Source organism: Nuphar pumila, chromosome 6 (genome assembly GCF_984573655.1).
Source record: "Nuphar pumila chromosome 6, dmNupPumi1.hap1.1, whole genome shotgun sequence".
Classification (NCBI taxonomy): domain Eukaryota; kingdom Viridiplantae; phylum Streptophyta; class Magnoliopsida; order Nymphaeales; family Nymphaeaceae; genus Nuphar; species Nuphar pumila.
Window position 1 is genome coordinate 82,629,739 of NC_143254.1, and position 27,636 is coordinate 82,657,374.

Below are 27,636 nucleotides of genomic sequence, written 5' to 3' on the forward strand. Positions count from 1 at the left end.
TTTTGACTTATTTATCGCTTATTTAACACATGATGCACCAATACATGCTTTTTTTTAGTATCTCTGGTATCAGGTCTTATAGTAGGAGGTCTAGGAGTGGTAGCTCAAGAGTGGTTCTGCTGCTTGCTCTCCTGTATAAGCAGTTAAGATGTTTTACTCCGTTCTATAACTCAATCCACTGTACATTTATGATTCCCAACTTATTGGACTCAACCACCCCTTCATCGAATCCCTCTCTGGATTTCTTTCTGGTTCAGTCTCTCACTGAAATTTTTTGAATTCCAAAAATGATCCCAACTGGATTTTTTTTCTGGATCGACATCTGTGCAGAAAAGCCAATTGCACTTTGGTTCAAAATTGACAACAATCTCAAGGATCAAGGGTAGAATAAGATAGCTGGATGGTAAGGTCGTACTATCATAACCGAGGGGTCTTGGGCTCGAATCCCATGGGGGCTATCCCCCGGCATCCCTATCTTAAAAAAAAAAACTTAAGCATCAAAAAATATTTCTCAAATAAAAATTCTGGGTCAGGGAACATACATCTCAATTTCTCCCATATATGCATTGCAATTTGGATATGCCAAGTTACAGAAACCTTTTTATTTTACAGAAGTTAACAGTATTGGCAGTATAATGAAACATTTGGCGCATTGGTCACAAAGACAAATTTTGAGTCTTCTGCAAGATGACTGGGAGACGTTGGCTGATGAGGTTCGGATCACTATATGAAGCTGAATCAGATGGAAAGCCTCTCTGTATAACAGCAAATCAGTTAATGAACTTCAGTATCACTGTTATCATACAGCCATGCATAGAGGAACAACTTTTGAAGCAAAAAGTGATGAACCTACAGGCGCCCATTTTCAGAAATTATTCACATATTAAATCTCAAGCACTGTATGCTACACAGGAATGGTCATAACAGAAGAAATGAAGAATGAATACAAATGCCCCACCAACATAAGGCTTTGTCTGGAAGCTAGACGTCAGAGGGAGTGGAGTGGTTGGAAAAAATTAAAGAGGCATTCAATTCCTGGAACTGACAGGTACCTCCTAGCGAGAGATGAGCAAAGGGACAAATTCATCAAGTGCCTGGCCAACACGTTCTTTACAAACAGCCACCTTGAAAGTAATTTGACCGAACTCTCTAAATTCACAACTACTGCCCCAAATTAGCAGCACTCCCAAATAGAGGTCTACCCCCACCACAATGAATGTGTTGAAGCTAAAATGATATTCTAAACACAAAAAAATGATGTACGTGAAATGAAAAAAATAGATGGAAGAATAACATTAAATAGATGAGATGCATGCCAGTTTATGATGAGAACATATAGAAAAGAAATAGTATTTTGGCAAATAACTTGCATGGCAGAATATGAAACACATGAAAAAGGCACGTCCGTGTTCATCTGAACATGATCAATCATACCATACTTCTTAAATCAATGAAGATAACCCGTTCTACCAGAACTGATGGAAGATGTGTGTGTGATGATATACTTACAGCAGATAAAGCCTTGAATGTGCACTCTCTCCAGCAACATTCACGTAGTATGGTAGGTATTTTTTCCTGGTCATTTGTAAAACCGCAGTACATCCTAGTGTCTCGTAATCTCATCAGCACCCCATCCACTCTAAGCTGCAAGCCATATAAATAACTCTATTAAGCAAATAAACCCCATTTTGTGCTATAAAACTTTGTCCTGGCCTAAAAGTTCTATTAGAACTGTCAAACCCAATCAACGGTACAAGATTAACAACCAAAAAGGAAAACACAAGCAATAGTTCTCTATATGATTAATTGAAATCATCAAATACTATGAAAAAGAAAAAACTTTCAAGTAAAAGCCCAATTCCCGTGTAGTGAAGAATTTGACCACGATGCATCATTAGAGAGATCATAATAAAATCCAATATAAGTCCAAATGACAGCATAGACTAACCCAGAAACGCAAGAGAAGAAACCAGCAAGTTGGCATCACTCTCTGCAAATTAGAAGCACAAGGTGAAACAGTTCTCAGTAGCTTTTGCACCAAAAATTAACAAAGTTTGCATAAGGAAAATCAGAACAAGCCTTTCTGCACTCACCACTTTTACTGTTAAGAGTGAGACACCATTATCTGCCAACTCATCTTCATACAATACCACCTGTTTGGATCAAGCAAAAATGCCACATCGAACATACAGAAGAACAGAATTATTGAAGGCAGGCAGCAAACATGTCATTCAGGATCAGATTAGGGCTATGTCACATGGGTACGGGTGCAAGGGAACGGCTATATATATATATATATATATATATATATATATATATATATATATAAGAGAAAAGAGTTTGGGTCTGGATCCACATATGATCCAGACCCAAACTCTTTTCTCTCTCTCTTATATCTCTTATAAAAGGGACCTTTTTTGCTCTCTCTCTCTGTGATTGTTGCAGGAAGAAAAAGAGGAGGCACGCCCTTTCCCCCCTCTCTCTCGGATTGTTGCACGAAGAAGAAGAAGAGGTTCTCTCTCTCTCTCTCTTCCTCTTCCTCTTTCGTCGTCTTCTTCCTTCTCCTCCTCTTCCTCTTTCGCCTTCTTCTTCCTTCTTCTCCTCCTCTTCCTCTTCCTCTTTCTCTTTCTCTTTCGTTCTCTTCTTCATTCTCCTCCTGTTTCTTTTTTTTCTTCTTTCTTCTTCCTTCTCCTTTTCCTTTTTCTTCCTCCCTGCCTTCAAACAAGGGCAAAAAAAAAAGTGTTGGGTCGAGGTTGGACCCGACCCGATCCAAACCAGCACGTACCCGTGCTGCATCCGGTACCAGTACCTGTGTCGGGTCATGTCAACACGGGTACGGCTGCCTGGTTGCCGTGTCTATGTGACAGGATTAGGGCAACACCTAACATTACATGAAGTACGATTAAATTTATATTGTCTTTGAACATGATGCCTAATCCAAAACCAACACCAAACCTAAGCATATAGATCATGACCCAACCAAAGAAAACATGCATGGTAACTTGTTGGGCTTGATTTAGAATGGAGATGACTTGTTGCACCTTTTCACACTAACCAGAGAGACCATGCATGGTTACTTCTCAGGATTTATGTAGAATGGTGAAGATATCCTAGCTGGATGGTGGCAGTCCCATCACAGACCCATAAAACAAGTGCTGCAGTTGAGTAAAGGTTTGGAGCAATTATCCCCCCATCTAGCACATGCAAGTCCAGACAACAAATGCAGTACTGCCCGATTAGGATTTGGGCATCAACGACTAATTTCATGCATTAGCAGCTGGAGAATAGTGAAGCTGGCACTATCCAAACCCGATGGTGCCAGCACCACTAATTCCAGCTTCTACTATGGCAGAAAAGGGATGTGGAAGGGGGCAACATTACCCAATCCTTAACCACTGTTTTCACCCACCATCTTTTTGGCACTTAGCCTGCAGGTTTCTGGATCATCGAGGCCTGGAACCACCCTTGCTTCCAGCTTCAATTGAGCTGGAAATTTTGCATGTCAGTTCAAAGATATAAAGATTCTGCTCACATCAAACAAAATCCAACTCTATTGGAATATGATCAATTCATGATCTCTTCAATGTCAATTCGAACGAGACACCAACCAGATGACTACCATAAGGGTCGCCTTCCACTTAATCTGATCCAGCAGTGATATACACAAAAAATGTAAAATAGCGGGTTCCCAGATACCTCGTCAAAAAAGATTATAGGTTCTTTTGGAGCCAAGGCAGCAAGATCAATCCGCTCATCACAATCCTTCCAACGCAAACATCTACTTGAATCTTCAGGCACAATCCCCATAGCCATCTGGTAATCTAATAGAATGAGTTAGTTCGTGGATAGTTCAAAGGACTTTGAGTTAAAGCTCTAAAAATATAGAGCACATTGTTTGAAAATATAATGCCAAGAAATAACTGATAACACACAGCTCCAACACACATTATTCAATTCATGATAGATTATCCAAAAAGGCAGACCAGATCAACTAAGGGCGCCATCTTTTCTTAACATGAAATTTATAACTATATATATAGGGAATATATAGAAAAAATAAGAACAAGGGTGAAATGACAAGAAAATGAACAAAGATGAACAATAGAAGAAAGTATAGCAGATCAAGAACCGTCACATGGATATATATATGGGAGTGGGACACGATGCTGATAAGCTTAGTATGATATGATGATTTTCAAAAATTAAGACACAGGGACATGGCTGTACACCACATAGATGTATATTTATGTGTGTGTGTATAGAACAACAATTTTAATCACTACATTTAGGAACATCAAATAATGAAACTAAGTTGAAATTGAAATGTAATGTAATTCATGGCAAATTTTAAAAGAAAAATAACTCGAGTGAATATGAAATAAGTAAATAAAATAATAAAAGAAAATACATAATGTTGACTGTGCATGAAAAGCATGTCCGTAAAGTGTCTGAGTGTCATGTTGTGTCAATATGAGATGCACATGCTAAGTAAAGTGTCCGTGTGACATAGGATCAAGAAAGTTGTTAGACATTATTGCACAAAGAGAATTGAAGCATTAAGAAGAAGAAGAAGAAAAAGAAGAGCACTCAAAGGGTTAGTGCTTTATTAGCTTAAAAAAGAATGAGAATATACAACATATAGGGGTCAACCCCCTTTGCTACACAAGAGGACAAAAATAGTTGACTAGGGTCCCTAATGTTATGTTACTAAAATGCCCCTCAATAATAAACATATGTACACAGTTATGAGGGTAGCACATATACATGTAATATCAGTGTTGTGAGAGGCGTACGCCTCAGTACCTGAAGCGTACGCCTCAGAGGCGAGGTGCACGCTCAAGGTACTGAGGCGTTGCTGTGATGCGCCCCTCATCAACCTCCAACCAGTTGTGACCACCGACCACCGGAGTTGCTGTGCTGCAGCTGCTGCTCAGTCTTCTCCGACCACCGGACGACCGGCATATCCCTCGCTTCCGTACCAGCTGGGCGGGTGCTCCTTCTCTTACTGCCTCCCCTCCCACCGCTTCACTTCCATTCCAGTTGTGAGAGGCGTACGCCTCAGAGGCGAAGCGCAGGCTCAACGCCTCGCTTCGCCTCATCGCATTTAACAACCTTGTGTAATATGGCATTCTTTAACACTCCCTTTCAAACTTGGGATGATGAGAACACAATCATTCCAAGTTTGAAAAGAAATGGTTGGAATGCCTGTTAAATTATATGTAAAATATAGTTAGAATAGAATTAGTCTAGTTAGAATTAGTTTAGTTAGTTTTTTACTTTTTCTTCTTTTTCCTTTTCTTTTTTGGACTGTTTTTGGGCTTTTTGACTAAGTCAAACATTGACTAGTCAAAAAGCAAGAAAGTCGTTGAACTCCCAACGGCTCTATTTAGAGCCGTTGGGAGCCCAACGACTCCCTCTCCTCTCTCATTCATTGTGTATAAATATGGGGCAAAAGTCCCCTTATTATGTATGAATTTCAAGGGCGTTTTACCCTCTTAATATATATACTTTTCCTTCTCTTTTTGCATACCCTTTTTTGGGTATTGTTGTATGAACCCTTGTGGTTCTTGTGAGTCTTGATCTTTGGTGTTTTGGTTGAAGCCATTTGAAGCTTCGTTCGGTGTTGATTAAAGAACTCATGTTCTTACATGGTATCAGAACTCAGTTGTGATCAAGCAACTCTTATCGGTGCATCGAAAAGCGTATCATTCAAAGGTTGAGAAGAAAAGTGATATTCTTTTCAAGTATATGTGAAGTTGTGTTCTTACAAAAGCTTGGAGGAGCGCTCGTACTCACTATCCGTGGTGGAGTACATTCTTTCTCCTCTCTTCTTCTCTCTTCTCTTTGTCGTTTCAAACCTTGTAAAATGGATGACAATGATAATGTCACCATTAAACCCATTAAACTTAACGATACAAATCATGTTACATAGGCTTCAATTATGAAGCATTTTATATGAGGAAAGGGGTTGTGGAGATTAGTGGATGGGACCAATTTAGAACCTAAGCTAATTCTTACAAAGATTGAAGGAGAGAAAGAAATCCTTCCTACGATGGGCAATGTCACTTTGGTTCAAGAAGAGCTAATTCTTCTCATAATTCAGACAAACGATTGTTGTATTTTCTAATAGTTTTATCCCCTTGAACCATATTCTGAACTTGATTTTGTAAATTGCATATATGGGCAATATCTTTAAGAGAATACATTCTCTTAAGATAGTCTCAAGCATCATTGACATGTTCAAACTTTGTAAGGCTTGAACATTTCTTGATGTCAACGCAACTTACAAGTCAAGACATAATCTTGACGTGTCCTATTTTTCATTCTTTCCACTTTTTCTCGTAAGTGGGCATATCCGATCCAAATAAATCCCTTTGGCTCCTTGATTCAGGTGCTTCATTTCACATGACACCAAACATTGATATGTTATCTGAATGTTATAACTCAAATGGATCAAATGTTTTTACTATTGATGGCACATCCCTTGAAATCAAGGGAGTAAGAAATTTTGAATAAGGTTTTCAAAACTCAAAAGGATTTTATATTCCACAAGTTAGATATATCCCTAATCTCAACCTAAATCTTTTATTTGTATTACAATTGTCTGACCATGGATGTAATGTTCATTTCTCCTCTCGTGGATGTCGCAGGATCACCAGTCAGGGAAGCTGATTGGGAAAGGCCATAGAGAAGGAGGCTTGCACTACATAGATTTTTTGGATATACCCAAGAAGACATTATATTGTAATGTTCAAAAGGTTGACTTAAATCTATGGCACAAGAGACTTCGAAACCTTATTGTATCTAAGCTCAAGTTTTTTCAAAGATGATTTTTTTTTGTAATTTTGAAGCCTTTACATGTGAAAATGTATTCTGGAAAAAATGAAAAGATTACCTTTTCAAGAAAGAACTTTTGTCTCTTCACGACCATTTGAATTAATACATTTGGATGTATGGGGACCCGCACCTGTTATATCAAAAGAAGGTTTTATATATTATGTAATCTTCGTAGATGATTTTACAAGACATACTTAGATTTATTTTATTAAACATAAATCCAAAGTTTTTCCACACTTTCAAATATTTCATAATATAGTAAAAAATCTATTTAAAAATTATATCTCAATTTTTCGTACTGATTTAGGGAGAGAATTTTTATCAAAAGAATTTAAAGATTATTTGAACATACACAGTATTATACATCAAAAATCATGTCCCTATACTCCTCAACAAAATGGTTTAGCCGAAAGAAATCATAGGCAGATTATAGAAACAACAATAACATTACTTATTACACATCAAGTACCAAAAACTTTTCGGGGCGAAGCCACTTTAACACCAGTTTATTTCATCAAAAGAATGACATCTTTTTCGCTAAACAACATCTCTTTTGTGGAAAAACTTTTCAAACAAAATCCAAATTACTCTAGGTTGAGGGTTTTTTGGTGTAAATGTTTTGTTTTTACCAGAGTTGCCAGTCGAGGAAGCGGGAGCGGGAAGCGATACGGGAAGCGGAAGCGGGAAGCGAGGCACTTTCAAAAATTTAGGAAGCGGGAAGCGTGGGACCACTTAGAAGCGTCTCGGAAGCGACATAGGAAGCGTCTCGGAAGCGACATAGGAAGCGAACCGGAAGCGACCTAAGAAGCTATAAATTTCTAAATTGTAAATTATAAGCTACAAAGTTCTAAACTCTAAGTCTAACCTTAAAATTAACATAATCCACTACTTCACTTCATCATGCAAGATTCAAAATAAAAGTATACCAAAAAAATATTATAAGACCATGACAAAAAAGTAACATAAAAGTTTTTAAGTTGGACAACTCCAACTACATCATAAAAAAAAAAATAATTCAAGAGTTCATTAATCTGTCATCTTTCTCTTCCCCTTCAAGTCAGCAATAGATCGCGAACTTTCTGCATCATCACGTGCATCTTGTCCTCCACGACCATGTCTTCTGCTCCTTCCTTCATTTCCTATAATGAATACGTTAAAAAGTTAAAATGTTCAAAAACCATAATTTAAAATATAAAAAACACAATATCAACATACCTTGCCTAGGTCTCCGGCTAAAGAAACGATCAATCCGACCACGAGGAACTGATGGTCGCTCTTGTATATCTGCAGTTCTACTAGCTCTGATGGATTGATTTGTATCCTCTTGAACTTCATTTGTACGTATAATTATTGGAGGTAATGGAGCTCTTGGTTGTACATCTTTATGTTTGGATTTGGAAATAGTGCTTGATTGTTGTGCACTATCATCCAAATCTCTCCATCGCATATCCTCTAATCTCAACGTATTTTCTTCTACAATAGAAAGTTCTGGATTGATATCCCATTTTCGACTAGGCCCTTCTTTATAGCGACTGTTGCACCTTTTATAACAAGAATATAAAATATGAATGCTAATAAACAATCAATGATAAAAAAAAGAAAAAAAAATACCAAAACAAAAGTACAACACAGTTTAATTATACCTGTCAATCAATCGAAGATTAGAATGAATATACACTAAGGTATCAGCACGATCTTCATTGAGCCTATTTCTTTTAACATTGTGAATGTAACTATAGGTGCTCCACACTCTTTCTGCAGAAGATGTGCTAATAGGTTGAGATAAAACCTTAATGGCTAATGCTCTCAACTCCGGTGTATCACCACCATAAAAACGCCACCAATTAAGCACTGACATTGTAGGATTCAGTGCATCTATTCGTGCTGCATTTCGGCTAAATCTTCCACTTCTTGATGCAAAAGCCACAAGTTGTGACCTATAAAGTGTAGATAACTCTTCATTTCCAGAAGATATGACTTCAAGCGCAAGCATTGCACCGTCTAAGATATCATTATCCTTTTCTGCAAAAAAAAATGTTTAGTAACTATAACAAGAGAAATGCAAATGAAATAATAAAATAATTAAATCATTTAACTTTAAACTTTATTAAATAGATAGAATTAAATTTTTACCAGGAGAAACTCGTTTGACCCCTCCTGCTGCTGGGATTTTGAGATACTCCGACTCGTAATATTTTGGAGTAAGCATGTGGGTCTGGTTGTCCTTTTAGATTGTCTTTGATTTCCCCCAACATGTTGTCCATGCCTTCATACACTTCACCAATTATAGGGCCTTCCTGATCACAAAATTTAATCATCTTATAGATGAGTTTTGTAATCAATAATGCTAAACGTACAGAATCCCAATATTCTTCATCAAGAACAGTTGTTTCTGTTGTAACAGCCCTTTTTTTCATAATTTCATCCGTGCATGATTGCTTCCAATCGCTCCATCTATCTGAAATTACTGTGAGCCTTAAGCTCTCCCTCACATCAAGCAAGCGTTTCAAAGTAGTATAATGTGAAGCAAACCTTGTTTTTGCAATCTTTATTAATTCTAATTTTTCATTGCTTCTAAAGATTGCTAGTGCTTTTGAATGATTTGTGATATACTTCACAATTTCTTTACTCTGCAAATATGTTTCTCCCAACCAATGAAACTCATGTGCCAAATCCTTGAAGATCAAATTAAGTGTGTGCACAACACAAGGTGACCAAAAAATATACTTGTACGTTTGTTTTAATTCTTCACCTGCTAACTTGCAATTTGTTGCATTGTCTGTAATCACTTGCACTACATTAGAAGGCCCCACAAGTTTAAATCCCGTCTTCAAAAACTCGGCAATGTTTGCAGCTGACTGTTGCACATTAGAAAAATCGCTTGCATATAAGAACATCGAGCCAAAACAGTTTGAGGCAAGTATATTTATCAAGTGTTTGTTCTTGATATTTGTCCAACCGTCTGAGACAATGGAAACTCCAAACTCCTCAAACTTTTCTCGAAATTCATTTAACTCCCTGTGAACACACTCTTTCTCACTGTCAAGCAACGTTGTTCGCGCTTTTTCATATGATGGGGGTTTATATCCGGGCACTTTACTAACTGCAGATATCATCTCTTCCCAATATGGTGATCGAAGCACATTGAAAGGTATACCATTTGCACACAAAAATCTGATAATTTTGTGATTTACATCATCTCTTTCTACCTTTTTAAAGGTATCACGAATATCAACTGTTTTTCGGCTTCCACTAGATGATGTAGTCATACTAATAGGCTTCTTCGGAGTATCAATTCTTGATCTCCTCAACTCAAATGCACTTGATGAAACCTCCACTCGACGAACTTGCCTCTTAATTTTTTTTGCCAATTCTGCATTTTTTGCAACTTCAGGGCAAAAGGCAATCCCAACACTTTGTCCCTTTGGAGATCCCATGAGATGTGCAAAAACTCGAGTATATGACCCATGATAAATATTTTTTCAGTGCCTGCACATAAAAACTTGGGTTCCACCTTGCTTTCCTTGCCCACTCTTCTTTTGTTTCAATACATGGCGCCATAGCACTGTTGTTTTATGCATGCTAGGTGGTTCATCATCTTGGTCATCTTCAGAATAGTAGTCATCCAAGTCATATTCTTCTTCATCTTCCTCATCAAAACAATTTTCGTTTCGGTCCTCAAACTGATATGGACAAGCAGAAGACCTCTTCTTGCCCTTCCCAACACCACTAGATGATTCATGCTCCAAATTGTACAAAGAATCGTCATCGTCATCAGAATTATCGTGATCATAGCTTGAGATGGTCATTAATGAAGCAAAGAACATGCAAATATATTTGCATCATAAAAGTATCAGAATCAACCTAAAACACTTTAAAAAAGCTATTATTAACAGTAAATAATGGAGAGTGAAGAACACAAATCATTACTCATAATTTACCAATTACTAAAACAAATAAATAAACATCATTTAAGGAGGTGAAAGATCTATGATTCTATAATATACTATGATAAAGCAAACAAAATTTAAAAAAAAAAAAGTTCTTTCAAAAGTTTGCATTTATGAAAAAATGCCAAAATAAGATAACATAACAACGAAGAAAAACAAAATTCATATTGGCCGACTGTTACTAGCAATAATGATATTTATTTAAAATTTTAAACAACTAGCTGCAGCATACTAGTTGCCCCACTCTTCTGATAGAGTAAATGAGCCGAGCCTGGGTGTGCCCATGCTCAGTATATCAAAGAATTCATACTTAATAGGGATGATAAGCTCAATCATGCTTGGTATACATTTGTATAATATGTTTTTATAATATGAATTCAAGAATTTTCCTATAATATATTTTTTATATATTATAGGATACTTATAAGTATCTCTTTTGTTTTGTTTCTTTTATCATGCTTGGTTCACTTGATCAACATGTAAGTTCAGAATTCACATAAAGCAAAATCACTTCAAGAGATCAAGGAGAGAATAGATTCTAAAAGTCTGCAAGATCAAACACCATAATGAAACCATAAGACAACTTGTGGAGGCAGAACATGTTTTTCATTGACTTTGAAATTGAAAACAACAAATCAATAATCCATATATATCCAACAGTAAAAGAATAATAAAAGTGATCCAGTCAATCTGATCAGGAATCAGGATTCAAGCAATCGTCAAAATGACTTAAAAGTTAAAACCTACAAGAATGATAAAAAAATACTGCATTAACCCTTATTTCTAAAAAAGACGACCAAATAAACTCAGTTAAACAACCACAAAATGTGAAATGTTTCTCAACCAATATATTGTTCATTCATGGGTCTCAAATAAGAATATAAATGATCATCATATGATAACACAAAACAAAAGATAAAGACCATCATGTTATTGCAACGGAAAAATGAAACAAATAGGCTCTAACAATCCCCTATTCCTTAAATGTACTTTCTAGAGAGAATGAAGGAATCAAACCTCTGCTCACGAGCTGAACCTCACACCACACAAGTCAGACACCAGCCCTATATCACTCGAAAACTCTTCATCAAAGCAAAATATGGGCCTCCCGGTCCAGTTAAAAAAAAAATTAAAAGCTCAGTATTAGCCCAACTCCGATTCCATATGAAATAGATTTTTATCCATTTTTGTAGCCCAACCCTGACTGCAGCAAATAGTTTGATTTGTCCATATGAAATAGATTTTTATTAATAATTGTAGCCATTTTTATTTTATCTCAAAAAAAAAAAGGAGGATGCTGCCCCTGAACCCCTATCACACCAATTTTTTTTTCTTGCTACACCCCTATTTGCGCCCCCGAACCCCTATCAGCAAAGTTTTGTTCATTTCTGGGTTGACCCAGTAAATGCCTGAGTGAAACCGAGTCACTAGGTTGACTCGGCCAGTTTTTAAACCATCATTAGATAGTGTATCATGGAGACAATAAAAAACAACCCACTGCTTCATGCAGAATGAATAAAAAAAACGGCTGCGATAATGAATCAAAAACTAAAAAAACTACAAACAAACCCTTGATCTACAGGAACAAAAAAACCCTTGATATACACCCAGAAAAAAAAAACCTGCGATAGATCTACACCGAGAAAGAAAAAACCCTTGATCACTTTCCCCAAAACTACCCTATTGGATCCCACTGGTGTTGCTGACTGGAGGGGAGCTCGCACGACAGAGAGATAGAGAGAGTGACAGAGCGTGAGAGAGGGGGGTAAGAGAAGATAGCGTACCTGAAGGTGAACATCTTCATCTTCGGAAGTCGGTGGAGGCCACCGGAATTTTTTGAGGTCGCCGGAACTCGGAGCTCGCCGAAAACTCGAGAGAGAGAGAGAGAGAGGAGTCGGAACGCGTGAAAAAACAAAACCCTAAGCCCCTTTCGATTTTATTTTTTCACGGGTTTTATAAAATTACCATTTTAACCTCGGTAAAAAATATATTCATGTGTAAAAAAAAAATTTAAGGGCAAATTCGACCTTTCCATAATAGCGTCCCCCTTTAAAGGGGTACGCGCTTCCCTTTAAAGGGGTACGCGCTTCCCTTTAAAGGGGGACGCGCTTCCTCAATTGAACCTGCGCTTCCCCTCGCGTTTCGGAAGCGATGCGTTTCACGCTTCCGAAGCGCGTCCCGGGGAAGCGCGCTTCCCCTATTCTATAGGCGTTTCCGGTAACTCTGGTTTTTACAGATAAAAATGATAAATTTTCCCCTCGTGCAATCCCTTGTACATTTTTAGGATATGCAAGTCACCAAAAAGGCTATAGATGTTTTACCCTTAAATCTGGAAAATTATTGAAAAGGAGTCATCATTTATGACTGGGTTTGGATCTCGAATCCAGACCCAACTCGAGTTTATTTAGTCACATGTTCATTAATGGCCTATTATAATTTTGCTTGTTGTGTAATGGGTATTTTCGTACCCTAATATTTGTACCAGCCTATATATAATGATAAGCCAGATACCACAGACCCTGATTTGGGGTTTTTCGCAGCCACCACGTTCTTTCTCTCTATTCTTTATTCGTTCTTGTGATTGAACGACAGAACCCATGATTTCTAACATGGTATTAGAGCAGAAGATCCAATCTTGAAGATTGTGTCTTTATGAGCCTCAAGTCGAGTTTCTGTCTCTTTCTAAGGTATGTCTCAATCTGATTTCATCTATTCTCCATTTTATTCTCTTGTTCTTAAACTCAATCTTAAATCTATTCAAGTTAACGTGTTTCCTTCTAAAATCCGAGTTTTGGATTTGTTCACGTCGACTTTTCTTTTCATCTATTTCTTTTCTTTGTTTTTTTGTTCCTATTCTCTCATTGAATCTTTTTCGGATTAGATTCACCCTTTGGAACTTCTGTCTTTTTCCTTGCCATTCCAAAAATGAAAACACGTTATTTTCAGTAATGTGCCTCTTATTGGTTAACTTCATTCAGAACAGATTTTACTGCATCGCCTGATTTTCTGCCTCGGATCTGCAGATCGTTTAAAAAAAAAAGGCAAATCTCTACGTGATTTAAGGTGTTCTTTAGCAAATCGCTACGCGATTTATGGTGTTCTTCAACAAATCACTATGCAATTTATGGTGTCCTTTAGCAAATCGCTACGCGGTTTTGACTCTTTCTTCCTTTTAGTTTTCTCTTGTTTCTTGTTTTCGTCTTCTATCGACTATGAATTCATTTTCCTCTTTTCAATTTGGTCTTTCTTCCAACTTTCTTAGTCAACTTGTATCTGAGAAACTGAATAATTCCAATTTTCTAACCTGAAAGAGACAAATATCCAATTCACAAGAAGTCAGGATCTTTCTAGACATCTGGATGGCTCTGTTCTTGTTCCTCTAGAGTTCATATCACAAGAACGAAAGAATGGGGAGGGTGACACTTCTATCACCTCTGTTAGAAATCCAGAGTACATATCCTAGATGAAGCGAGATCAGGCTTTGGTTGCCTACATAACTTTCACTCTATCACAAGAGGTACTTGTGGCAATCCCAGATGATTGCTCAGCCATGCAGTTATGGCACCGGCTTGTTCAGACATATTCTCAAGTTTCTCAGGCTAAAGTTCTATTTTTAAAGAAAGAGTTTCAAATGTTGAGAAAGGAATCTATGACTATCATGAAGTACTTCAACAAAATGAAGACTATCACAAATCATTTGACCATCGTGGGTTGTATGGTCAGTGACAAAGATATGGTGCAACAAACTTTGAGCGGGCTGGGACCTGATTATCATATGATGATTACTTCCTTATTGTGTTTACCAGACATACCTGTTTTTAAAGATCTTCGTGCAAAACTCTTACAGTATGAGATGACTTTGAAGGGATTCTCTGAAGATACTCACACTCACATTGGAGTACAAGACGTTCTTACCACAAGAGTTACTTATGGTTGAGGACGTGGCAGGTATGAATCTCGGGAAGGAGGCGGTCAAGAGAGGAACGGACAAGGAGCTTGTGGAATATTGCTTACACACAGTATTCCTCCTAATTTGCAGAGGCAAAGGATAATACTCATTTGTTTTCTACGTAACAAAAAGGGGCACATCAAAGCTAATTGTTGGGTTAATCCTCAAAATAGAGGAAAGCAATTAGAGACAAGAAAGGGAACAAATAAATTGAAGAATAATGGAGAAGTCAAAAAGTTGTTATTATCTGCCTTGGCTGACTTGAATCTGAAACAGAATGATCAAGGCACTTGGTATGTTGATTTCAGAGCAACTACTCATGTTACTGGTGATATTGGTAAGCTTCTAAATCTTGTTCCTTATGTTGGTAGAAATAGTATAGTTAATGGAGATGGATCTCATCACCATATTTCTCACATTGAAAACTCTGTCATCCCTATGTCCAACTCTTCACTCGCTCTTTCAAATGTCATTTATGCTCTTAATATCAAGAAAAATATTGTTTCTGTCTCTAAGCTTATAGATGATATTAATGCTTCAGTTGAGTTTACTCCATTTTTTGTTCGTGTCAAGGACCTTCACACGAGGGAAACGTTCGCTAAAGGAAAGCGTCAAGGGAATATGTACGTGTTCCAAGAGAATCCTTCCACTCGTGTTCAGCATGTTGCTCCCACCTTGAAACTCACATCTTCTTCAGTTCCTCCTGAGAATGTTTTTAATCTTTCTGAATGTATTGAGCTGAATCTTTGGCATGGTCGTGTGGGTCATTGTAGTAGTCGTTTTATTGAAAAGCTTGTTTCAAGCAGTCTTATTCCTAAGTCAAGTCTAAGTTTATGTGTCAATGATAAAAAATGTTCTAGTTGTCTTCAGTGTAAGAGTCATGTTCTCCCTTTTCATTCTATTAATAAAAGAGCTTCAAGACCATTTGAAATTATCTATTCTGATGTTTGGGGTCCGGCTTTAGTTCCTTCCATGTTTGACATTCGATATTATCTCATCTTTGTTGATAGCTACTCTCGGTATACATAGATCTTCTTTATGAAATATAAATTTGAAACCTTCAAGTTATTTTAGAATTTTCATTCTTTTGTTCAAAATCAATTCTCTAATAATATCCTTTGTTTCCAATGTGATAGAGGGGGTGAGTTCTCTTCAAATGACTATTAATTTTTGTCCAGACTAATGGAATAAGCAGGCGGGTATCTTGCCCTCGTACACCTCAACAAAATGGAATTGCTGAACATAAGCATCGCCATATTGTAGAGAGTGCCATGAGCATGATACATGATAGTAATCTTCTAGTTACTTTTTGGGCAGAGGCCTTTCATTCAGCGGTCCATATCATAAACTGATTGCCCATGAATATCTTGGAAAACAAATCACCCTATTTTTCTTTGCATGGTGTTCATCCAAGTTATCATGATTTGCGTGTATTCGGGTGTGTATGTTATGTTCATGTTAATAGTTCAATGCGGCACAAGTTTAAGGATAAGGCCTTGAAGTACAAATTTGTGGGGTACGTTTATGATTATAAAAGATACAGATGTTATGATCCTGTGAGTAAGCGTATCAAAATATCCAGGAATGTTGTATTCGATGAATTAAATTTTGACCACAATGCTAACACTTCTCTTGAAATTGAAGTTTATCACCCCAGGTTGAATTTTGATCTCTTTTCTAGCGTTGATGATATTTGTCCTTCAGAATGTAATCAAAGAGATGAGGAAAACATGTCTGATGCTGCCCAAAAGGCTCAAGATAGTGTGATTTCAGAACCACTCTTGGCTCCCGAAAGGTATAAAGGCATTGTTTACTCTCGACGTGATAAAGAGGCCCTCCCCAACTCTGATCAGAAGATGAATTCTTCTTCTGTTGATTCCTCTGCTCCCAAAAGATCTACTCACTCTCGACATCCTATTGATAGGTGAGTTAGTTATGAGAATTTCTCGATGGATTTCCAACTCTTCTTAATCTCTTTAGGCAAGGAAGATCAACCCACAACATTTTATCAAGCAATAAATTCTAAGAGATAGATTGAAGCTATGAATGAAGAAATGGAGGCCCTTCATGAATGTGGTGCTTGAGATATTGTTCTGAAACCACATGATCGGAATTCAGTTGGGTCAAAGTGGGTGTATAAAATAAAGTATAAGCCGGATGGTACTATTGAGCGATATAAGGTTAGACTGGCTGCCAAGGGATTCACACAGGAGCAAGGACAAGACTATGATGAGACCTTTAGTCCGGTTGTGAAAATGAGAACTATCTGCATCATACTATCATTGGCTATTGAGCATCAGTGGACTATCAATCAACTGGATGTAAAAAATGCATTTATTCATGAAACTCTAAAGGAAGAAGTGTACATGGAACAACCCACTGGGTACGCAGAAAGGAACTCCAAAGAATATGTGTGCAGGTTAAAGAGAGCAATATATGGTTTGAAGCAGGCATCTCGATCTTGGTTTGACAATTTTTCCCTTGAAGTAGAGAAATATGACTTTAATTGGTCTCTTCTTGATTATTCTCTTTTCATATTCAAATGCAAAGATACAGTTACCCTATTATTGATATATGTAGATGACATTATCATTACAGGTAACTCTAATGAACATATTGAGCAGGTCAAGAACTCCTGAACCACAGGTTCCAGATGAAGAATCTTGGTAAATTGCTTTATTTTCTTGGAGTAGAAGTCGACAAGACTACTGAAGGCATGACACTCACCCAACATAAGTACATCATTGATGTTCTCAGCAAGGCAGGTATGAAAGATTGCAAGCCTCTAAGCACACCCAGTGTACTTCATCAGAAACTCAGCTCCCAAGATGGAGATTTGTATGAGGACCATATAGGGTATCGTAGGATAGTAGGGATGCTTCAATATCTCACCTTCACTCGCCCTGATATTGTCTATTCAGTCAATCGGGTATCTCAGTTTATGTATGAACCATATATTGGGCATATGAAAGTTGTTAAATGCATTCTTTGATATTGCAGACTGGGCAAGAAATCCAGATGAGCGCAGGTCAGTCTCAGGATACTGTGTTTTCATTGGCCTAAATCTTGTCTCATGGAGCAACAGGAAACAGTCATTGCCAGGTCCAGCACAGAAGCTGAATATAAATCAATGGCAGTTGCTACAGTCGAAGTAACATGGATTCGACACCTGTTGACAGAAGTAGGAGAATCCATATCTAGATGTATTCTCTTATGTGACAATCAGAGTGCCATCAATATGTCGTTTAATCCTATCTATCACAGTTGTGCCAAGCATATTGAAATTGATCAACATTTTGTAAGATAGAAGGTCGAAGAGAAGGAAATTGAACCCAAATTTGTTCGAACTGCTGATCAAGTTGCTAACTTGTTTACAAAAGGGCTTATCAAGGACCGGTTTTGGATGTTAAAAGGCAAGTTGTTCATGGTTCAAAACCATATACAACTTGAGGGATGAAAAGGAGTCATCATTTATGACTGGGTTTGGATCTCGAATCCAGACCCAACTCGAGTTTATTTAGTCATATGTTCATTAATGGCCTATTGTAATTTTGCTTGATGTGTAATGAGTATTTTCGTACCCTAATATTTGTATCAGCCTATATATAATGATAAGCCAGATACCGCAGACCCTAATTTGGGGTTTTTTGCAGCCACCACGTTCTCTCTCTCTATTCTTTATTCGTTCTTGTGATTGAATGACAGAACCCATGATTTCTAACAATTATATATATCAAGAAATGTGCCTTTCCTAAAAAAAAAGTTTTTTAGTGAAAACCTACAAAAATAGATAAGTACTCTTTTTTGTTGGACTTGGTCCCAAAGATTGATGAAGGTGACATTGATGAAAGTCAAGATGAGCAAAATGATCTGATAAATACAGAATCATTTAGTAATGATCAAAGTTGTATTCAATATTCAAGGCGGGAAAGTTTAGAGAAACCATGTGCTTTAGAAAAATATATTAAAGAGCATAAACAAATATCAACTATAAAGTCATCTAGAGTGTCAAAAGCTCCCAGAAAATTTATGTCATATGAGTCTTTTACAGCAAAATATAAAGCCTACATTGCCTTGATTCACTCCTACAAAAAGCCCTCCAACTATGCTGAAGCAAAAGATCAACCTGAATGGGCCAAGGCTATGACAACAGAACTTAAAGTCTTAGAAAAAGCAAACACCTGGACTATTCAAGATATTCCACCAGACAAAAAGCTTATAGGGTGTCGATGGGTATACAAAGTTAAAAGTAAGAGTGATGACACTCTTGAGCGGTTTAAAGCTTGATTAGTTGTCAAAGGCTATTCCCAAGAATATGGAATAGACTATAAAGAGACTTTCGCCCCAGTTGCTAGAATGACTAAAGTAAGGATCCTAATAGCCCTTGCCTCAGTAAAAAAGTGGTATATATACCAAATGGATGTAAAAAATGCATTTATAAATAGAAGCTTAGCCGAAAAAGTATACATGAACCCACCACTTAGCATCAACATTCTTAAAGGAAAAACCCTTCGCTTAAATAAAGCTTTGTATGGACTTAAGCAAGCCCCAAAGGCTTGGTATGATAAGTTTAGACAAGTTATGCTTGATTTTGGTTTTCAATCTTGTCTTAGTGACACTGCTTTGTTTGTTAAGAATTCTGATGCAGGTATTATTATTATTCTCCTCTATGTAGACGACATGATCGTCACTGAAAGTGATAAATAGAGAGTTGACAATATTAAAAAGTTTCTCAAAACACACTTTGAAATGAGTGACTTGGGTTTTCTAAAAATTTTCTTTGGAATAGAAGTTGTTTATTCTCCTAGAAGTTATTTACTAACTCAATCTAAATTCGCTTTAGATATTGTTGACAGATCTGGTATCTCAGATAAACGACAGGTTGATACTCCCGAAATTGTAATTATAAAAATAAAGATTGATGATGAGGAATCACTTGAAAATTCAACACCTTGCAGACAACTTGTCGGGACGCTGTCTTATCTCTCCATTACAAGACTTGACATCGCGCATGTCGTTCATACAATAAGCCAATTTCAGCATGCTCCTACCACTGTCTATATGAAAGTTGTTCTACGCATTATTAGATATATTAAAACTTCTATTTTTCGAGGACTTTTCTTGTATGCTTCTTCTTCCTTAGATTTAACTGCTTATACTGATGCAGATTGGGGAAGTGATCCCAATGATCGACACTCAACTACTGGCTTCTGTGTATTTTTAGGTGAATCATTGATTTCAGTAAAAGGTCTTTCTGTCGTCAACCGAAGCTGAGTACAAAGCCATGGTGACAATCACTATGGAAGTAGTCTGGCTCAGGCGACTGCTTCATGACATGGGTGTTGAGAGTACAAAAGCGTCACAATTATATTGTGACAACAAAAGTTCAATTTACATTGCCAGCAACCGAACATTCCATGAACGAACCAAGCATATCGATATGGATTATCACTACATACGAGAGAAATTTCTATATGGCATCATTGATCTTCCCTATGTTTCTTCGGAATATCAATTGGCAGATTTTTTTACCAAACATCTCGCTGCTCCTCGGTTTCACTTTCTCTTAGACAAACTTTTGGTTATCCAACCGTAAGTTTGAGGGGGAGTGTTAAATTATATGTAAAATATAGTTATAATAGGATTAGTCTAGTAAGAATTAGTTTTTTACTTTTTCTTCTTTTTTCGTTTCTTTTTTCGACTATTTTTGGGATTTTTGACTAAGTCAAGCATTGACTAGTCAAAAAGCAAGAGAGTCGTTAGACTCCCAATGGCTCTAAATAAGCCCAATGACTCCCTCTCCTCTCTCATTCAATGTGTATAAATATGGGGCAAAAGCCCCCTCATAATGTATGAATTTCAAGGGTGTTTTACCCTCTTAATATATATATTTTTCCTTCTCTTTTTGCATACCCTTTTTTGGTTATTGTTGTATGAACCCTTATGGTTCTTGTGAGTGTTGATCTTTGGTATTTTGGTTGAAGCCATTTGAAGTTTCGTTCGGTGTTGATTAAAGAACTCATCTTCTTATAATGCCTTCAAGTGTAAATGTAAAACCTGTAGATTTTTTAGATTATAAATAAATAAAGAATTCAACTTATTGATGAATTAGAGATGTATTCTTATTTTTATTTGCAAGTATTGGTATTATACAAGCTAAATTACCCAATTCTAGCCAATAATGGTAAAATAGTCATTTCTGTTAAAATGTAAAACTGTACATATATGTATATATAATAATATTATATTATTATATATATATATATAAATACATTTTTAATTTCTTTCTTTTCTGTATTTTTTTTCCTTTATTTTTATTTTTTGTCTTTATGTCATCTAGTTCAGTTTGAACTAGAATGACTGTTGCTAGTCAAGTCCTGTCCAGACTTGACTAGCAATAGAGCTGTTGGACTGACACATTCCAACAGCTCTAAATAGAGCTGTTGGACTGTGCCCAACAGCTCTATTGAGTCCTCTTTCAGCTGTGTATATAAAGGGGTGCAGCCCCTCTTGTATTTCACTCCAATGCTTCTTAAGCAATTGGTTTTTCATATCAATAAAGAATACATTTTTATTTTTATTTTGTTTCCAGTTATACCCTTTTTAAGGGTTATGCTTTAGTGTCATTCTTGACACTTGCTCTTGTTAATCAAAGCTCGTGTTTCGAAGATCCCCATTTCATTTCATGGTATCAGAGCCGCGGAAGTACTAAATCTTGAGGAAAAGCTGCCTCGGTTTCCGTGCCCGTTTGCAAAAGTGTTCGCCACTTGAAGAGAAGTGTTTTATCACTTCATTGGAGAAGATTTCACATCTTGTTGTATTGTTTTTTTTTTTTTTTCTTTCTCATTTTCCTTCTTGTTTCTCTTCTATCCCTATTCTTTCTCTCCTTGTAATCGATGGATGACAATGATAAAGTCACCATCATGCCTATGAAACTAAGCGATACGAACTATGTAACATGGGCTTCAATCATGAAGCACCATATATGGGGAAAAGGCTTATGGGGGATTGTGGATGGTTCCGATTCGGAACCTAAGCTATCTCTTACTAAAAAGGAGGGAGATAAAGACGTCCCTCTATCGGAAGAAGAGAAAATCAAGGCTATTGCCTCATACGAGAAGAAATGGAAAGAATGGAGAATATCTCATGCGAAGATAATGTCATGGCTTATCAATAGCTTTTACATTAAAAAATGCTCAAGTCTTGCCAAATTTGATCATGCCGATAAGGCATGGGAATACCTTAAGAATATGTATTCCCTTAAAGATATTGCACACGTGTGCAACCTCCAAGAAAAAGTTCGAATGATGACACAAGGAGACAAAACTATTCGTGAATATTACAATGGGTTGTCCGAACTTTGGGAAGAACTTTCCCTTTTAGAACCAAAGTGGCATTGTGCCGAAGACATCGAGCTTCGTCAGAAACAACTCGATGTTGAACATTTTTACCAGTTTATAACTGGATTAAGGCCGGAATTTGAAGGCACTAAATCAGCCCTACTTCACCGAGGAAAAATTCCTTCTATTGTTGAAACTATTGAAGAGTTAACAATGGAAGAAAATCGTCTCCGGAAAGGTTCTTTAAAAATTGAAGATGATTCCGTTTTAGCCGTGTCTAGACCAGGGAATCATGTTCGATCATATAGGCCTCCTCACTTTAACCGACAAAATGGTGACTATGATAAGAAGAAAGTTATTTGTCATCACTGTCATGAACCGGGACACTACAGGCCACAATGTCCCAAACTTAAGGAGCTGAGAGAAAAAAGAGCTGCAATTGCTGGATCGGAGCCTAAAGATCAGGATGCACCAGTTTCCCTGGCCCAACTAATGGAAATCCTTCCGCCTCTCATCAAAGGTGCCTCTTCCTCATCTGAAGCTTCAACCGGCGCAGCAGCCTCATCTTTTTCTGATTTAGGTAAAATTTCTTGGCTTCTTGACTCTGGTGCATCTTTTCATATGACCCCAAATAATCAAAGTCTATCCAAATGTGTTAAAAATAAAACAAGTGTGTCAAAGGTCTTTACTGCTGATGGGACTTCTCTTGAAATAGAAGGAATAGGAGATTTTGAAAAAATTTATAAAACAAAAAAATTTTTTATTCCAGAAATTAGACATGTTCCAAAATTAAATTTAAATCTTTTATCTGTATCTCAAATTTCTGATTATGGGTGTAATATTTCTTTTTCTTCTCATGGTTGTTGGGTACAGGATCGCCAGTCAGGCAAGCTGATTGGGGAAGGCCATAGAGAAGGAGGACTCTATTACATGGATTTTTTGGAAATGCCGAAGAAAGCTTTTTGTTATAATATTCAAAAAATAGAGTTGGAACTGTGGCATAAGAGACTTGGTCACCCACATATAGCCAAAATCCAACATTTTCCAAATCTAGGGAAATTTTGTAACTCTGAATCATTTGATTGTAAAGATTGTATTCTCGGCAAAATGAAAAGATTACCATTTCAGAACAGAACCTTTTTCTCTTCAAGACCACTTGAATTAATACACTCGGATGTTTGGGGTCCTGCACCAGTAATTTCTAAAGGAGGATTTGTTTATTATGTTATTTTTGTCGATGATTTCTCCCGACATACGTGGATGTACTTTCTCAAACATAAGTCTGAAGTATTTTCATACTTTCAAACTTTTCATAATACGGTTAAAAACAAATTTCAAAATGATATTACTATTTTTCGCACAGATTCAGGGGGAGAGTTTTTATCCACAGATTTTCAAAATTATCTTAAATTGCATGGCATCACACATCAAAGATCTTGTCCTTATACACCTCAACAAAATGGACTGGCAGAACGAAAACATCGCCATATTATAGAAACCACTAGAACTTTATTAATAGCAAATCAAGTCCCTAAAGACTTTTGGGCAGAAGCTGCCTTAACTGCCACCTATCTCATTAATAGGATGCCATCTTCTTCGTTACAAAATATCACTCCCATTGAAAAACTTATGAACATTTCTCCAGACTACTCTAGATTAAGAATATTTGGGTGCAAATGTTTCATATTTACTGACAAAAATGATAAACTTTCCCCTCGTGCGATTCCCTGTGCCTTTTTAGGATATGCTGAAAACCAGAAAGGTTATAGATGTTTTGACTTCAAAAATAATAAACTATATGTGTCTAGAAATGTTTCATTTCTTGAAAAGGAGAGCTTCTTTGATTTTAGAAAATTAAAAGACGTCACTGAGTACTCTTTTTTGCTAGATCTAACATCAACATCTGATGAATATGACCTTGATTGTAACTTTGATGATGATCCAAGAATTATTGATCTTAATGTTGAAAATGAAGAAGTTCATAGAGATACTAGTATTCAATATTCCAGGCGACAAGAGTCTAATACTCCATGTGCACTTGAGAAATATTCTAACATTCCAACTAGACAATCATCCCGAATCTCGAGGCCTCCAGAAAAGTTTGTATCATACGAGTCTTTCTCACCCACATATAGGGCAGTTATTGCATTAATTCACTCATATGAAGAACCATCCACATATTTTCAAGCAAAAAATGATATCAAATGGATAGAAGCCATGAAAGTTGAATTAGATGCACTTGAAAAGGCTTCTACATGGAATATTCAAGATCTTCCTCCAGGGAAGAAAACTATAGGATGTCGATGGGTTTATAAAATTAAAACCAAGAGTGATGGTACTATTGAAAGATATAAAGCCCGTTTAGTAGCCAAAGGTTATGCCCAAGAATATGGGATTGATTATGAAGAAACCTTTGCTCCGGTGGCTCGTATGACTACTGTCCGAACCTTAATTGCCTTAGCTACTATCAAAAAATGGTCTATTTTTCAAATGGATGTCAAAAATGCTTTTTTAAATGGAAAGCTAGTTGAAGAAGTATATATGGAACCCCCTCCTGGTCTAAGTATTCCTAAGAGTAAAGTCCTTCGCTTAGAAAAAGCTCTTTATGGACTTAAACAAGCACCAAAAGCTTGGTATGATAGGTTTAGTCGTGTTATGATTGATATTGGTTTTCAATTCTGTTTAACTGACAGTGCTTTGTTTATTAAGAATTCTGATGCAGGGATCATTGTGCTTCTTCTCTATGTGAATGATATGATCATCACCGGAAGCGATAAACAGGGAGTTGAAACAATCAAAACACTTCTTAAATCTTATTTTGAAATGACTGATTTGGGCTTGTTGAGATATTTTTTAGGCATTGAAGTTGTTTATTCTCCTAGAGGATATTTATTATCTCAGACTAAATTTGCTTTTGATATTGTTTTCAGGTCTGGTATTACTGATGATAAGAAAGTTGACACTCCAGAAGTTGTTAATGTTAAAATGAAGATTGATGATGGAGAACTTCTTGCAGACCCTACTCCTTACAGACAGCTTGTCGGGGCACTTTCCTATCTATCCATTACCAGACCAGATATAGCACATGCTGTTCATACAGCAAGTCAATTTCAACATGCTCCTACTTCTGTTCATATGGGAGCAGTCATGCGTATTATCAGATACATCAAGTCCTCTCTTTCACGAGGACTTTTCTTATCTTCCTCCTCTTCTCTTGATTTAATTGCATATACTGATGCTGATTGGGGAGGTGATCCCAATAACAGACACTCAACCACTGGCTTTTGTGTCTTTTTAGAGGAATCATTAATCTCGTGGAGGTGTAAAAAGCAGCAGAAGGTATCTCTCTCATCCACCGAAGCTGAATACAGAGCCATGGCAACCACGACCATGGAAGTAGTTTGGCTCCGACGACTGCTTGCTGACATGAGAGTTGAAGCAACAAAGGCTTCACAAATGTGTTGTGACAACAAAAGTGCGATCTACATTGCCAGTAACAGAACATTCCACGAACGCACCAAACACATCGAAATGGATTGTCACTATGTCAGAGAGGAATATTTACACGGGATAATTGATCTGCCATATGTCACTTCAGAATATCAGTTAGCAGACCTCTTTACAAAGCCTCTCGCTGCTCCCCAATTTCACTTTCTCTTAGACAAACTTTCGCTCATTGTACCGTAAGTTTGAGGGGGAGTGTTAAAATGTAAAACTGTACATATATGTATATATAATAATATTATATTATTATATATATATATATAAATACATTTTTAATTTCTTTCTTTTCTGTATTTTTTTCCTTTATTTTTATTTTTTGTCTTTATGTCATCTAGTTCAGTTTGAACTAGAATGACTGTTGCTAGTCAAGTCCTGTCCAGACTTGACTAGCAATAGAGCTGTTGGACTGACACAGTCCAACAGCTCTTAATAGAGCTGTTGGACTGACACATTCCAACAGCTCTAAATAGAGCTGTTGGACTGTGCCCAACAGCTCTATTGAGTCCTCTTTCAGCTGTGTATATAAAGGGGTGCAGCCCCTCTTGTATTTCACTCCAATGCTTCTTAAGCAATTGGTTTTTCATATCAATAAAGAATACATTTTTATTTTTATTTTGTTTCCAGTTATACCCTTTTTAAGGGTTATGCTTTAGTGTCATTCTTGACACTTGCTCTTGTTAATCAAAGCTCGTGTTTCGAAGATCCCCATTTCATTTCAATTTCAAGTATTATTTCAGACAAAATATTGATTAAATTATTTAAATTATTATTTTAGTGAGTCACAACTCATCTAGGTTTTTGAACTTAACAAGACACATTGTAATGGTTTTCGAAAAAAAATTGGTTAAAAAAGGGTATTTTGATCATAAAATAATTTACGAGAAATACTCTAATCAATAAATTACTATTTTAGAAAATACCAAAACCTTGAACTATTTAAAATTAGATGAGTAAGTAATGTGAATAAAATGTGAGGAACTAAATTGAAAAAAAATTGAGAATTTTATAATGGACCCGAACTTCACGCGGGTTGGACCCAAATGGATCTATCCGAACCTAAAATTTTAAGGATTTTACACAATAAAATAAGTATTATATACTAATTTTTTTATCATGGCTTTGTTTTAAAACAAATTTTGTCTAAAAATAACTATTATTAATTAATTAAGTTTAATTTTTTTTTTAGTTTTGAGAAATCAGTGTAGTTGGATGTAAACCGGATCCAAATAGCACCCTGTTTGCATGTTGCGCCTAAGAGGGGCTGGGTGGGGCCCACTAGGGCACCCGACCCCCTTCTCTTCACTTTTTCCCTTTTTCTCACCCAGTGGAAACCCCAATCTATCGAAGCCCTCCCTTCTTCCTCACCTATTCTCGCCGCCCTCTCCTTCCTTGGGACTCCACGAGCACCATCGCACACCGCCGCCACCACACCAGACCCGACCTGCTCGTGTTTTCCAGCCTACCCTCGGCTTCCAGCCATTTTACCCTGTCTTGTGATGTCCCTCTGCTTCCTTGTCTTCCTCAGTGTCAAGAGCGGCATCTTGCAACCTGAAGGGGGCTGTTGAACCCTCCTTTTCATCGGGATCGTGCGATGCAACTTTTCTGAAGTTGCAAGAGAAACCCGATTAGGAAGCATACGAAGAACCCTCGAGTGAGTCCTCTATTACCATATAGTATCCCCTTCTCTCTCTTTCACTATCCGTGTGGTTTTTGTCGACGTTTCGACAGAAATCCCCATCTCAGGAAGTTCATCTTGTTCTTTCGAGAACAAGATGGTATCCTCCAACGAAGTTTGATGGCAATCCTTGGTGTTGACGAGGCAACCACTCCGTTGGGAAATGTAATTTTTCTTGAGGGCGATGTGGGTGGCATGGTTTCAGACACTCCTTCGTTCTACAGTGTTGCCATTGTTTTGCTAGATTCTGGCAAAAAAACAAATGTAGATTGGTATGCGGGAAAGATGTATGGCCTACTGTGTGTTTGCATGCCATCAGTTTTCTTTTGGCATAATTAGATTTGCTTTAAAAGCCATTGTTTGCAAATGCAAGCATGGTGT

The 27,636-nt window shown here is 37.0% G+C and overlaps 1 protein-coding gene and 1 long non-coding RNA gene across 2 annotated transcripts in view; both read right to left on the reverse strand.

Annotated features, from left to right (window-relative positions):
• Nucleotides 1–479: 479 nt before the first annotated feature.
• LOC149834970 (TIP41-like protein) overlaps nt 480–27,636 on the reverse strand; it is a 62,332-nt gene continuing 35,175 nt past the window's right edge. Inside the window, exons 4-8 of the mRNA XM_090011629.1 lie at nt 3,697–3,813; nt 2,094–2,153; nt 1,949–1,990; nt 1,510–1,644; nt 480–755 (exon numbers count right to left, since the gene is read on the reverse strand). Of these exons, the coding sequence (XP_089867755.1) occupies nt 657–755; nt 1,510–1,644; nt 1,949–1,990; nt 2,094–2,153; nt 3,697–3,813 (453 nt within the window). The 3' untranslated portion in view covers nt 480–656. The remainder of the gene's footprint in view (nt 756–1,509; nt 1,645–1,948; nt 1,991–2,093; nt 2,154–3,696; nt 3,814–27,636) is intronic.
• Nucleotides 7,492–8,139, reverse strand: LOC149834971 (uncharacterized). The gene is made up of 2 exons (XR_016432808.1): nt 8,053–8,139; nt 7,492–7,976 (listed from the first exon to the last, which is right to left on the reverse strand). It is a non-coding gene; the product is annotated as an uncharacterized LOC149834971 (long non-coding RNA).